General features: G+C 38.1%; 1 protein-coding gene across 1 annotated transcript in view; it reads left to right on the top strand.

Moving 5' to 3' along the window:
* The window catches only part of Rpe65 (retinal pigment epithelium-specific protein 65kDa), a 24,103-nt gene extending 11,617 nt beyond the window's left edge, over window positions 1–12,486 (top strand). Inside the window, exons 7-14 of the mRNA XM_013020557.1 lie at window positions 1,193–1,274; window positions 1,517–1,649; window positions 1,760–1,899; window positions 2,522–2,651; window positions 10,071–10,185; window positions 10,277–10,371; window positions 10,482–10,593; window positions 12,069–12,486. Coding sequence (XP_012876011.1) covers window positions 1,193–1,274; window positions 1,517–1,649; window positions 1,760–1,899; window positions 2,522–2,651; window positions 10,071–10,185; window positions 10,277–10,371; window positions 10,482–10,593; window positions 12,069–12,220 — 959 coding nt within the window. The 3' untranslated portion in view covers window positions 12,221–12,486. The remainder of the gene's footprint in view (window positions 1–1,192; window positions 1,275–1,516; window positions 1,650–1,759; window positions 1,900–2,521; window positions 2,652–10,070; window positions 10,186–10,276; window positions 10,372–10,481; window positions 10,594–12,068) is intronic.
* The last annotated feature ends 795 nt before the right edge of the window (window positions 12,487–13,281 follow it).

Below are 13,281 nucleotides of genomic sequence, written 5' to 3'. Positions count from 1 at the left end.
TTGGGCAGTTGTTTCTTTGAGGATTTGTTGTTGGGGGGTTTAATTTTTTGAGTTCCAAGTATATTTTAGATATGAGACCCTTGTCTGTTGTATGGCTAGTAAAGATCTTCTCCTAATCCGTGGGCTTTCTATTGATCTTGCTAGCTATGTCATTTGCCCTGCAGAAGCTCTGCAACTTTATGCAATCCCATTTTTGAGACAAATCTTGCTAGGTAGTTCAGACCACCCTGGAACTCCTGACTCAGCCTACTGAGTGCCGGGATTACTGGTGTAAACTATCACATGCAGCTCAGCAAACCTGTATTGAATACTTATTCATATCCCAAACATAAATAAGTGTCTCTGTATTTATGATAGAGATATATACTATATATAAAAATGCAGTATTTTGTGTTTAATTTCCAAACCTACAAGTAAGTTGAGGAAAGAATTTAAACAGAAAGGAGAGTACTCAGACTTCTCCATCCATCTTCTGCTCATTAACACATTCATTGTTATCTTGATGTCATCATCTTGATGACAGAATGACTGGATCCCATGTGGATTTTTGTTTAGTATTATGAAATACAGATCTTGAAGCATAGTTTTTCAAGTAGCATCACCATCTGGGAACCTATTAAAAATAGAAATCTTAAGTCCCTTGCCGAGCAGACTGAACAAGAAATTCTGGCAGTAGGGATACAATCAATATTTTAAGAAGCCATGTATATCATATTCCACTGGAGGACCACTGACTTTATATAAATTTTTACTTGTGTAAGAATTACATATAGAGATAATAATATAAACTCATCTATCCTATACTGCATAGACATCTTGAAATTTTGTAAAAGGCATTTTCATCCTACTAAATCTTTGCCTTGCTTCTCTGACTTAAAATCCACTACCATTTGTTGGAAGAAGGGACTCCATAATATTTTTCCACATCCTTATTTGAGTGAACTTTTCAAAACTTGCTACCATTTGAATTGTCTTGGGTAATTGCAGCTTCACATAAAATTTCACTAAGCTATATCAGTGAATGAGAAAATGAAAATAAGCTCTGGAAAATAGCAGTACCTGCCTGATGCTTTTTTTATTTTAAAAATTAAAATTATTAAATACCTATTAACAATTAAATTATTTAAAAATGCTTTGTATTTAAAAAAGATAAGAGGCTCTTCCAAAGCCTTTTAAAACTCCTTTATTTCAGACAAGGAAGATCCAATAAGCAAGTCAGAGGTCGTTGTACAGTTCCCCTGCAGTGACCGATTCAAGCCATCTTATGTCCATAGGTAACTCGAAGGTCTGCTACAAATCTTCAGGAAAACTCAAAAGTTTAAAGCTCTGCTTCGCTTCCTTTGATACTAGTCCCAATCATGATGCTTTCTTGCCAACAAGTAAATGTAAACCTTAAATAATTTCATGGAGGCACTGTTGATTCATTGAACTGAACATACCTTGTGTACATATGGTTTTATTTGTAGCTTGAGAATCAGCCTTTGCATTCACAAACCCTTTATGTTTCTGGAAACAGTTTTGGTCTGACTTCCAACTACATTGTTTTTGTGGAGACACCTGTCAAAATTAACCTGTTCAAGTTTCTGTCATCCTGGAGTCTTTGGGGAGCCAACTACATGGACTGTTTTGAGTCCAATGAAACCATGGGGGTGAGTTTAAATGTACTTGTTAAGTTTGTGATAGTGCATAAATTGCATTTCATAATGTGTGCTTTTTTCCTTTTGAAATGCAACAAAAACTGTTCTCCTTAATTTTTAAGGTTTGGATTCACATTGCTCACAAAAGACAAAGGAAGTACCTCAATAATAAATACAGGACCTCTTCTTTCAATTTGTTCCACCATATTAACACTTATGAAGATGATGGTTTTCTCATTGTGGATCTCTGCTGCTGGAAAGGGTAAGAAAGGATATTTGATAAGTGTTCCATTTCCAGTTGCTTCTAGAAAGAGGAGGCAAACATAGATGTAAATTAATGTTTAATCTGAATTAGATTTTTTTTTAAAAAGCCAGAGGTATACAACAGTCAACACAAAACCAAATAATTCAAAAAAGCGGTAGAAAACACCAACTGAAAATCAAAGCATGGTTAATGAAGGAAAACTAACTGGACTCATGAAGAAGACATGAAAAGAAAAGATTCTGTGACCTGGAAGCAAACATATACTTGACAAGATGTCTAGAGGGCATTGAATCCCACTCATTTTGGACTGGGAGAAAGAAACATGCTTTTTGCAAATGACCCAAGTTACTGAAAGGCTGCTGTTATTAAAACATATCCACTAGAGTTCAAATAGGCCCATGTCAATAGAAGTCTGGGTTGTAGAATAAAAAACTAGCAGGCACAGATTCTCTTAAAAGTCGTGAGTTTCCTCTATAATGTTACTTTGTAATTGCCCTGGTATGGTAGTGAACACTTAGGAGGCTAAGGCACGAAGATCGTTTGTTTGAGGCCAGAGAGCCTACATAGGAAGACTTTTGAGGGGGAAAAATATGTTTATGATTGATTTTTGTTTTTACAGATTTGAATTTGTTTATAATTACTTATATTTATCCAACTTACGTGAGAATTGGGAAGAGGTGAAAAGAAATGCAAGAAAGGCTCCTCAACCTGAAGTTAGGAGATACGTCCTTCCTTTGAACATTGACAAGGTAACCTCTGTCTACACAGACGTCAAATACAACCAGAATGTTCCATCTCTCTCAGGAGTTCATCTCTTGCTTCATGTTTATGCATAACATCTTCAAATGTGAGAGCTTGGAAAGAGCTTTAAACTAATTAAACTTCTTTTGTTTTACAAAGGAAGAAAGAATGATGGGACAGAAGAAAAAACAACTGCAGCACAGCAGGATGACAGGCAGGTTCCCGAATCTATGGCTCTTTCAGTTACAAAACCCTTCTAAAAGCATAGGCTCCCCAAGAGAGTGCAGGCCCACCAATTCTTAGGATCTTTTTGTAAACAATAAGTTTAAGTTCTGGAGAAAGCAAGCATCAGAAAGTACTATTTTAGGGAAATAATTCCATTGTTCTGGTCTTCTAAAATATTTGAAAATATCACTACAGGTCTAAAAGCATTAACAGCTGGGCACTAGTGGCTCACACTTATAATCCTAGCTACTCAGGAGGCTGAGATTTGAGGATGGTGGTTCAAAGCCAGCCTTAGTCTGGAGAGTCTGCAAGACTCTTATCTCCAATAAACTACCAAAAAAAAGCTACAAGTGGAGGTGTAGCTCAAGTCATAGAGGACTAGCCATGAGCACAAAAGCTCAGGGCTCTGGCCTTGAATTAAGCCCAGGACCAGTTTAAAAAAAAAAAAGCTTTAATAGCATTAGATAGTTGTAGAAAAGTTCAAAACTTCCCTCTGATAGTTTGGCAACTGAAACAACTTCATAAACTATGAAACTCAAAAGCCAAATGGTATGGCTTAAATACTCTTCATAACAGAGAGGGAAGAGAATTGTAGATACTTATAGAGAAGGGGAAATTATTTTTAGGAGAAAGAAATGAGACTGAAAAGCAGAGAATGTTCTCAACCAAAAGTTCCTTTGGGCTCTAGGTGTGTCTTTTGAATTTTAGCCCCTTCCTCTATGATATGAGTTTCATTGGGAAATGGAATTTCAGTAAGAACAGTGGAAGGTTATCATATTCCTCTTCAGTAGATCTGATCTTTAAGTAGATGCGAGAACTTTGGAAAACTGCTTTCTCCAAATTATTTGCCACTCCCCAAGTTTTCTTCATTTGAAATTCACGGTATATATTTAGGGAGGGAGTTGTTTTTTATTTTTACTTTTCCTTTACCCTATTCCATGATTAACTTTTCAAAATAACCAAATTAATATCTGGACTATTTAGGGAGACAGAACAAAATGCCAGTTAAACCAGATATACCAGTTGAAACTAAGAAAAAATGTAATTTCCACATATAAGCACATACATATCTACTTTCTCTTCTTACTATGTTCAAAAGGGAGGGAGACAGCTACATGGAATATGAAACTCTGAATCAAAGATTAGATCAGACATAGTAAAAAAAAATTAGAATTTAGAGCCAGTTGTTACTGCTCCTAACCAATGAGTAAGCTCTGTGAAGATGGAGAATGTTGAGGGAATGGCAAAGAGATTGAGCCCTATAATAGGCAAAGGAGCTCTTACAAAGGCCTGGAGTTAGAAAAGGACATGGAAACATACAGTCATTGGTTGTATTAGGAGCATAGGGGAGATGAGTGTTTAGCAAGAGGGACTGAAAAAAAAAAAAAGAATTGGAATGGTATTGTAATGAGCTTAATCAGTGAATGAGTAATTGGATCTTCTGATTTATTCTGAACATATATGGTATGTGTGTGGCAAAATGGGGCCTGTGTTTTAGTTTTAGGAGAGTCACTCTGGAAATATTATGCAGGACAGACTGGATGATGGTGAGACTAGAGACTAAAATCTCTGTTATAGTATAATTGAGATGGAGTATATAAAGATGAAAAGTACCTGAATAAAGAAAATAACTGGGCTCACACCTGTAATCCTAGCTACTCAAGAGGCTGAGATCTGAAGATGTTGGTTCAAAACCAGCCTGGGCAGGAAAGTCTGTGAGACACTTATCTCCAATTAACTACAAGAAAAAGTGCTGGAAATATTGCTGTGGTTTAAGTGGTAGAGAGAGTGTTAGCCTTGAGCAAAAAAAGCTCAGATACATCATATAAGCCCGAAGTTCAAGCCCCAAATTAGCACCAGAGAGACACAGAGAGAGAGAGAGAGAGAGAGAGAGACAGAGACAGAGAAAGAGAGAGAGAGATACAGAGAGAGAGAGACAAAGAGAGACAGAGAGAGACAGAGAGAATCATTTAAGGAAGTACATCCTAAAATAAAGAAAAAGGTCAGCTTTTTGTGAATGTATGGTTTCCATTGATTGTACTTTCTTGAAAAGGAAGGCAATTGAGATACAGTACAAATTTTTGACCAGAAGAAAAGCTGACGGTTTTTAGTATTGGAAAAATGATCAAATATATTACCAATAGGGGGAATTATATTGCCAGGTACTGGTGGCTCATGTCTGTAACCCTAGCTACTCAGGAGGCTGAGATCTGAGGATTGTGGTTCAAGGCCATACTGGGCAGGAAAACCCATGAGACTCTTAATTCCAATTAACCACCAGAAAACCAGAAGTGATGCTGTGGCTCAAGTGGTAGAGCACTTACCTTGAGCTGAAGAGCTCAGGGTCTGCACCCAGGCTCAGAATTCAGGCCCCAACACCAACCAAAAAAGGGGGGAAGGGTGTATTATTCTTTCAAAATGATTTTGTGAAAGAAACGTAAGAAGTTTGCTTAGTTTTGAAATGAGAAATTTGATAGCTTGGGAACAGTAAAAGAGAAAAAAAAATCACATGTAAACACAATAGTATAGAAAGTAGTAGAGTGTATACAAAGTAGTAGAAACAAAGAAGCCAGAAGAAGCACAAAGAGCTGCCAAAGAACCCTACTCACCTCTAAGAAAGGAACTGCCAGGTTGGGGCTGGAGAGGGCTTCAGCACTGCTCATAGCACACACGTTGAAAAGGATGCAGACCAAAAAACAAACCCTGAAAGTGGTCGTTGTCAGGGGAGCAAAAGTCTCAGAAGATTGAGAAGGGTTGAGAAGAGATCACAGAATAAACTAATTTTTAACTAATAATGGTGGTACCTTTAAAAACACTATTTTTGAAAGACAACGCATTCAAATGGTATAAATGATACATATAAAGGTATACACTGGAAAGTCATATTCTCCATCTCTTCCATCCAATTTCTTTCACTTTTTATGTGTAACTTTTGTTGGTATCTTTCTTTTATTTGTTTTATGCAAATATAAGAAAATATAAACACTACATATAAAATTATACAATTATTATATCCCATTGTCATACATAACAATTAACTTTCAATATTCATCTTCTGCTTTCAATATCTACAGAAGGTTGGGGGAGGGGTTCTTGTTTGTGTTTTTTTTTGTTTTGCTTTGTTTTGTTTTTGTAGTTCTTGGGGCTTGAACTCTGGGCACCATCCCTCAGCTCTTCAGCTCAAGGATAGCACTCTACCACTTGAGCCACAGTGCCACTTCTGGTTTTCTGATTGGTTTATTGGAGATAAGAGTCTCACAGACTTTCCTGCCTGCACTGGCTTTGAACCATGATCCTCAGATCTCAGCATCCTAACTAGCTAGGATTACAGGTGTAAGCCACCAGCTCCTGGCTATAGAAGGTTTTGTGCTGGTCTTGGGACTTGAACTCAGAGCTTCTGTGCTCAAGGCTAGTGCTCTACCATTTGAGCCAAAGCTCCATTTCTGGCTTTTTGAGGGGTATTGGAGATAATAGTCTCATGGATTTTCCTGCCCAAACTGGCTTTGAACTGTGATCCTCCCTATCTTAGCCTCCTGCATCGCTAGGATTATAGGTGTGAGCTACCAACACCCAGCAGTCATTACTTTCCTTCTTTTGGGGGGGGGTCCAAAACTGGGACTCAAACTAGGTACCAGACACATTCGCCCACTGTTTGGCACGCTACCAACTGAGACATGCCTCCAATGCCACTTTTTTTCATTTAACAGAGTATACTGAGTACTTTTTCAGTATGTAGTATTGTTTACAGTCTATACTGATTATTTCAGTTTACACTATTCTTCTTTAATATACACATTTAATCAACTTCTGGGAAGTAAAATTATTTCCAGTCTTTAGCCACTATGAATGATGTTAACAAGAAATAATTTTGGGGGCTCAATGGTAGAGTGCTTGCCTTGCATGTATGAGGCCCTGGGTTCTATTCCTCAGGACCACATAAACAGAAAAATCTGGAAGTGGTGCTGTGGCTCAAGTGGTAGAGTGCTCACCTTGAGTTGAAGAGAAGAGGGACAGTACCCAGGCCCAGAGTTCAAGCCCCATGACCAACAACAACAACAACAAGAAATAATTTTGTATATACGTTATTTTACACATGCAAATATATCAATAAGAAGATGCTTAGAAGTAAGATTGCTGCATCAAAGATACATGTAACTGTTTAAAAATTTAAAAAAGAAATCGAAAGCAAAGAAAGGGGTGACATTTTCAAAAAGAAGTGTACTTATGAAACAGTAACCCCTCTGTACAACACCTTAATAATAACAATAAAATTATATTTTTAAAAAAGGAGGTTACTAAATTTGTGATATAAAAATCTGTAACAATTTTATATTCCCACAAATTTAGTAAAAGAAAAGACAAAACAGGAAAACAACTCAATTCAAAACCATATAAACAACAGGTTTGACATACACATTTGTCCTTGATTACATGCAAGTAGAAAAATATGTATATATACTCACCTCTTCCCTATATAACTACTAAGTACTTCAGGCCCCATTTTACAAATGCTAATTTCATTATCTTCTCCATTCCTTCTTTATCCTTAAAGCCTTCCATTACTCTTAACTCATAACCTACTACTAGGGAAAAAAAACCCTATATTTTCACTTCAGAGTGTACTCTCCACCTTCATCAAATTCTGGCATCTTCTCAAGGACTGTTCTCAGAGCAATTTCCAGGGGAGGCAATTTCTCCTCCACATAATAGCATAGTCTTTGCATCATTGACCTTGGGAGTTGATTGGTACCTTTGCTCCTCTTTTATCCTTCCAGACCAGTTTTCTTCCCTTCACCCTTAAAACCTCCATCTTTAACATCATTTTAGTTGTATAGCCAAGTAACATTATACATATGTGTATATTAGCCCTCAGTATCATTATCATCTGCTGATGATTCTAGATCAGCCCCTCTTTAGTTCTCCTCCTACCCTTTGATTCCTTGTAATCACCTTGTATGCCTCATGATTCTTCTGACATCAAGTCAGAAGACACCAAGTCTTCCACGGTTCTTGTCTTTTCCTATCTTTGCTTTCATTTCTCCCCCAGAGTCATGCTCTTCACTCTGCTGTTACCTCTGATTGTGATTCTTCCATGATTTCAGTTCCATTCATTACCAGCTCTGAATGCCAACCTTTGCCATTCTGTATCACTTAGCCTACTAAAATCTCCACTATGAACTTCCAATCCATGGAGCACATTACTTTCTCACTATCTTTCATTCCTTTGAGGATTTACCATCCCACCTCACTCAATTCAAGTTCTGTGGTCAATAATTAGGATTACCCACTTGTACCCATCTTCATTTCTTTCTTAGTTTATCAAATTTGTCAAAAATCACAATTTCAGTGAAATTACATCATCTATTCCACTCCATGTTTGTACTTTCAAGTTAGAACTTACGTGCTATAAACACATAATCATGTTAATTGGTCCAATTTTAAATATATGGCCACAAGTGTTACTGTTATATTTCCCCATTTCACTTACATTCTCACTTTTCTAGCTAAATATTCCACATACTCCTCTTCTCAGCTGCTTATACCTCCCACCTCCACCTACATATGGACATGATGACTATGTGCCCTTTTACTCTGAACAAACGAAGGAAATCTGAAAAGAACCATGGACTCTCGCTACCACATCTACCCACCCACCAGCATCCATATATCCAATTATCCATCTTCCTATCCAGACCCAAACTATCCCATCCCCCCAATCCACTCAGGGATATCTCCCACGATTCTCCCCATCTCTGCCAGTTCCTTCCTGCCTGCCTTTTCAAATGGATCATTCACATATGCCTTTACAAAATCCTTCTCAACTCCTTTTATCCCCAACAGGTACCCACACAACATTTGCCATGTTGGAAGGATTTGAACTCAGTCCGTGGGTTCCTTTACTATCCATTTGGGTATTCACTCCTTTCCACAGACTAATATGTTAAAGTAGAACCCTTGTACATCACCCACTTCTTGAACTAAAGCTTCTTACAACCTACTGCCAACTCCAAATCTCCATGTGATATCCCACAGATACCACAAGCTTGGTAAGATGGGATAAAACCTTACTTTCTTTCTCACCATCAATAACAAAAAAAAGTCACCCTACCTTCAGTAATCCCAATCTTTGCTGTGAAAAACAGTTGCCCCAGACAAACATTCTGGTGCCATGCTAGCTAGCTCTCCTCCTTTGAAATCCTGCCGTAGGGAAATCTCTTGACTCCGTCTCTCAAGTCTCATTGTCTCTAATGCTACTAGACTAGCAAGAAACCATTTTGTTTGGACTAGACTGCTGTAAGACAAACTGGCTTCTCTAGCTTCACTCTTGCATCCACCCTATAGGCAAGGGGAGACTCCACAGAGCATCTAGCGTACTTCTTTTAAAAGCAAATCATAGCATATTGCTCCTCCAACAGCTTCCCATCACTCATTCGCAGGGCAAGTCCATGTCTTCCTAATAATCTCTAGGGCTCTTAAGAAGCTAGCCCTGAATTCTCTGTGCAGCTCTGCTTCTCCTCTTGCTCAGTGTCTCCAATGCTTCCCAAACACTTTCAGCATCCTCCTTCCTCGGGCTTGGCACCTTAGTGCTCTCTGCTTGGATGCATTGCTGATTTCCAAGATACCTGACCACCTACTACAGCTTCAACTCACCTACCTTCACATCTCTGATTCTCCTTCCTCTATTGTACTTTTCTCATGGTACCTACTGTTTATTTTTTCATAAAATACTCTCAAGAGAGTTTTATCTGAGATAAATGTCTTAAAAAGTATTTGGCCCATCATATTTTTTCTATATTTTTGCTTCTTTCTGACAACAGAACTTGATGAGTATTTTCACAGTAAACCAAAACACAAGCTAACTGTACAAGCAACGGATGTCTTGTTCTTCTGAAGACTTTTTTTTTTAAGTCATTTTCCCAGAAAGCCTTTCTCAGGGTCCTAAATTTCCTTGGAGAACAGAATCACTTTGTGGATGAACAAATTGATGTCCTAGGAGGTCATATGATTTCCTGATGATTGTTAGCCCAAGGCCACACGGGGAAGCATCTCACCCTCTTGAACCACAGCTCCCCTACCTAGCGTCTCCCTACTGTTTCTCCCTATGGGCTGACTTAAGAAAAACTTAAGAGTCTATGTTTATGATTACTTGAGTGTCCCACCTTTCTGCCTGAGGTTTCTGTGATCTTTTTTATTTCCCTCAGGCTGACACAGGCAAGAATTTAGTGACACTCCCCAACACAACTGCCACAGCCATTCTATGCAGTGATGAGACCATCTGGCTGGAGCCCGAGGTCCTCTTTTCAGGGCCCCGTCAAGGTAAATGGGAAGAGAGCAAATTTTCTACACAAAGAGATTAACTGAAGGCTTAAAACTTAAAGGTTTTCTGAAATGTGTATGCTTTTTGTAGCATTTGAGTTTCCACAAATCAATTACCAGAAGTATGGAGGGAAACCTTACACCTATGCATATGGACTTGGCTTGAATCACTTCGTTCCAGACAGGGTAATTAATCCATCTTGCTAACATTGGAACAGGCCTTTAAGTCCCACACTAGTCAAGCAAAGTATATCAAGTGATTGATTGATCAATTTATTTCTTTTTCTTACACACAGCTCTGTAAACTGAATGTCAAAACTAAAGAAACGTGGGTATGGCAAGAGCCAAATTCATATCCCTCAGAACCCATCTTTGTTTCTCACCCAGATGCCCTGGAGGAAGATGATGGTAATGCAAGTCATGGATGTGTCAGAACACTTTTCACTGGAGCTCTATGTGTTAACTCATTAGAAGTTAGGTTGATTAAAGAAGTTAAACTTCTTGGAAGAAGGTCATCAGATCTTGTTGTTTACTAGTAGAAAAATTGCTCAGCACATTCTGGTGTTATGATGGAGCTCAAAATGAGTGAGAAAAGAAAGAAACTAGCATCAGAATTACAAAGTATTTGTCCTTCCTGATCAAAAGTACTTTTGTAAGAAATGTTTTCTGCGAAGGAAATGGAGGAGTCAAGGAAATGGAGGATTCTAGCAGCTAAGAATTGCTTACAACTCTGTGGCTCTAGTTTTGCATTGTTATTTTCATATGCTGGTGCTGAAAAGGGATCTAGAGCCAGAGCCTATAGCAGAACAATTCAAGTACAATCCAAGTCAATCTGTGTGTGTGTGTGTGTGTCTGGTACTGAGGCTTGTACTCAGGGCCTTGCCTTTTTCATTGGCTTTATTAGCTCATGGATGGCCTTCTACACTGGTGACGCACCTCTATTTCACAAAGTATCAATCGTAACCTTTACTTAGCTGGGACAAGGAAATAGGTTATACTCTCTGGGATTAAAATATGGGAAATCAAAGAAGAATGAGATAAATAAATGTGGAACCAGTTCATGTTAAAGGATTTTCCATGCAGAGCCCATTCAGTCAACAGTACAAAAAGGTTGTTCTTACTTTGTTTGGACAGCTTTCAGATAGATTTTAGAAGTTAGCTATAATATATTTCTTCCTTCAGTCTTATTCCATACACTTTTCACCTAATCCTTACAGCTTTCTTTCAGTAGGTAGAATAAATATTATATTCTACATTATATATAAGAATACAGGCCCATTCATGCACTGTTTAATGAGCACCATGATAACCTAGTTCGTATGCTAGGATATTGGGTAGCACACAGAGCAGCACAGACATACTTGCTCCCTTCTGGAGATTGTGGTCCAGGAAAGAAGGGTTTTAAGGGCTTCTTTAGCCAGACACTGGTAGCTACTCAGGAGTCTGAGTTCTGAGGATCATGTTTCAAAGCCAGCCCACGCAAGAAAGACCATGAGACTGTTATCTCCAATTAACCACCACAAAGCTAGAATTAGCCCTGTGGCTCCAAGTGATAGAGTGCTAGCCTTGAACAAAAGAACTTCTGGACAGCACTTAGGCCCTGAGTTCAAGCCCCAGGATAAATAGATAGATAGATAGATAGATAGATAGATAGATAGATAGATAGATAGATAGATAGATAGATAGATAGATAGATAGATAGACAGATTGACTCCTTTAGGTGGCCATGGAGGCAGGTGGTAGAAAAGTCAAAACAAGAAATTAAGTCATGAAGTTTTCTATATTTGTTAATGTAATATGTCATATATTATCTCAAGTTACATTTATGGTACAGACCTGAGATCCTTTCCATTCAAAACTGTCTTATTCACTTATGCTTACAGGTGTAGTGCTAAGTGTGGTGGTGAGCCCGGGGGCAGGACAAAAACCTGCATATCTCCTGATTTTGAACGCCAAGGACTTGAGTGAAATTGCCAGGGCTGAAGTGGAAATTAATATCCCTGTCACCTTTCATGGACTGTTCAAAAAGCCCTGAGCATATTCAAGTGAGGTATGAAACTGAGTGACAAAACCAAGAATTCCAGCTATGGATGTGCAATTAAACCCTGTTCCATTTGAGCTTTCTGTGTGTCGTGGGTTTTACTTGCAAGTGCACCATTTTACAATGTTTTACAAAAAGCATGGAGTAGAACAAATAATTCTTTAAGAAAATTACATATGAGATCATCTTTCTTTCTCTGTGAGACAAGCTGAAAAATTCTTGAGATATTTAGCTACCAAATAGTGAATGGATGTGGACTTTTTTTTTATGGGGCTTGAACTGTGGGCCTAGGCGCTGTCCCTGAACTCTTTCCCTAAAGGCTAGTGCTCTACTACTTTGAGCCACAATGCCACTTCCGGTTTTCTGGTGGTTAATTGAAGATGAAAGTCTCATGGACTTTTCTTCTGGGGCTGGCTTTGATCTGCGATCCTCAGATCTCAGCCTCCTAAGTAGCTAGGATTATAGGTGTGTGCCCGTGGCACCAGGTGGATGTGGACTTTTAAAATGGCTTCTTATTCCTATTGGAAAAGTATATTTTATGTAGCAGCTACTTGCTCCATCCTTTAAAAACCAAAGTCTGATTTGTCTGTAGCTTGGCTGAGTCAAGGCAAAAAGGTTTAATTACTAAATACCAGCTTTCTCGTAAAGCAGGGACTATCATCTACACATTCATGGTCATTGTTTTGCATATATATATATATATATATATATATATATATAAAACTGCTCAAAGATTCTCAAGTTCATAAACTTTAACTGCTTTATTCTACTTTATTCCGTTCCATGTAGGCAACTGCTACTATTTCTGATTTTGCAATGAGAAAAATCTAGGCCTTCCTCAACCAAATAGCATCTCAGAGATTTACTTATGTATTAAAAACTTATTAACAGCAGTGCAAATACATATAGTAGAGACCAACATTTTAAAAAACAGAACATAAGATACTTACAAATATAATATTAACATAAAATCAGATCATTGAATAACACTGAGAGGCTTCACTTTGCTCCTCTTGTATTCAGTTATGTTTAAACACTGTGCAACCACCTGGCCA

This window comes from Dipodomys ordii, unplaced genomic scaffold (assembly GCF_000151885.1).
Source record: "Dipodomys ordii isolate 6190 unplaced genomic scaffold, Dord_2.0 Scaffold51, whole genome shotgun sequence".
Taxonomy (NCBI): domain Eukaryota; kingdom Metazoa; phylum Chordata; class Mammalia; order Rodentia; family Heteromyidae; genus Dipodomys; species Dipodomys ordii.
The sequence above is the reverse complement of the archived record's forward strand: the minus strand, read 5'-3'. Positions and strand labels throughout refer to the sequence as shown.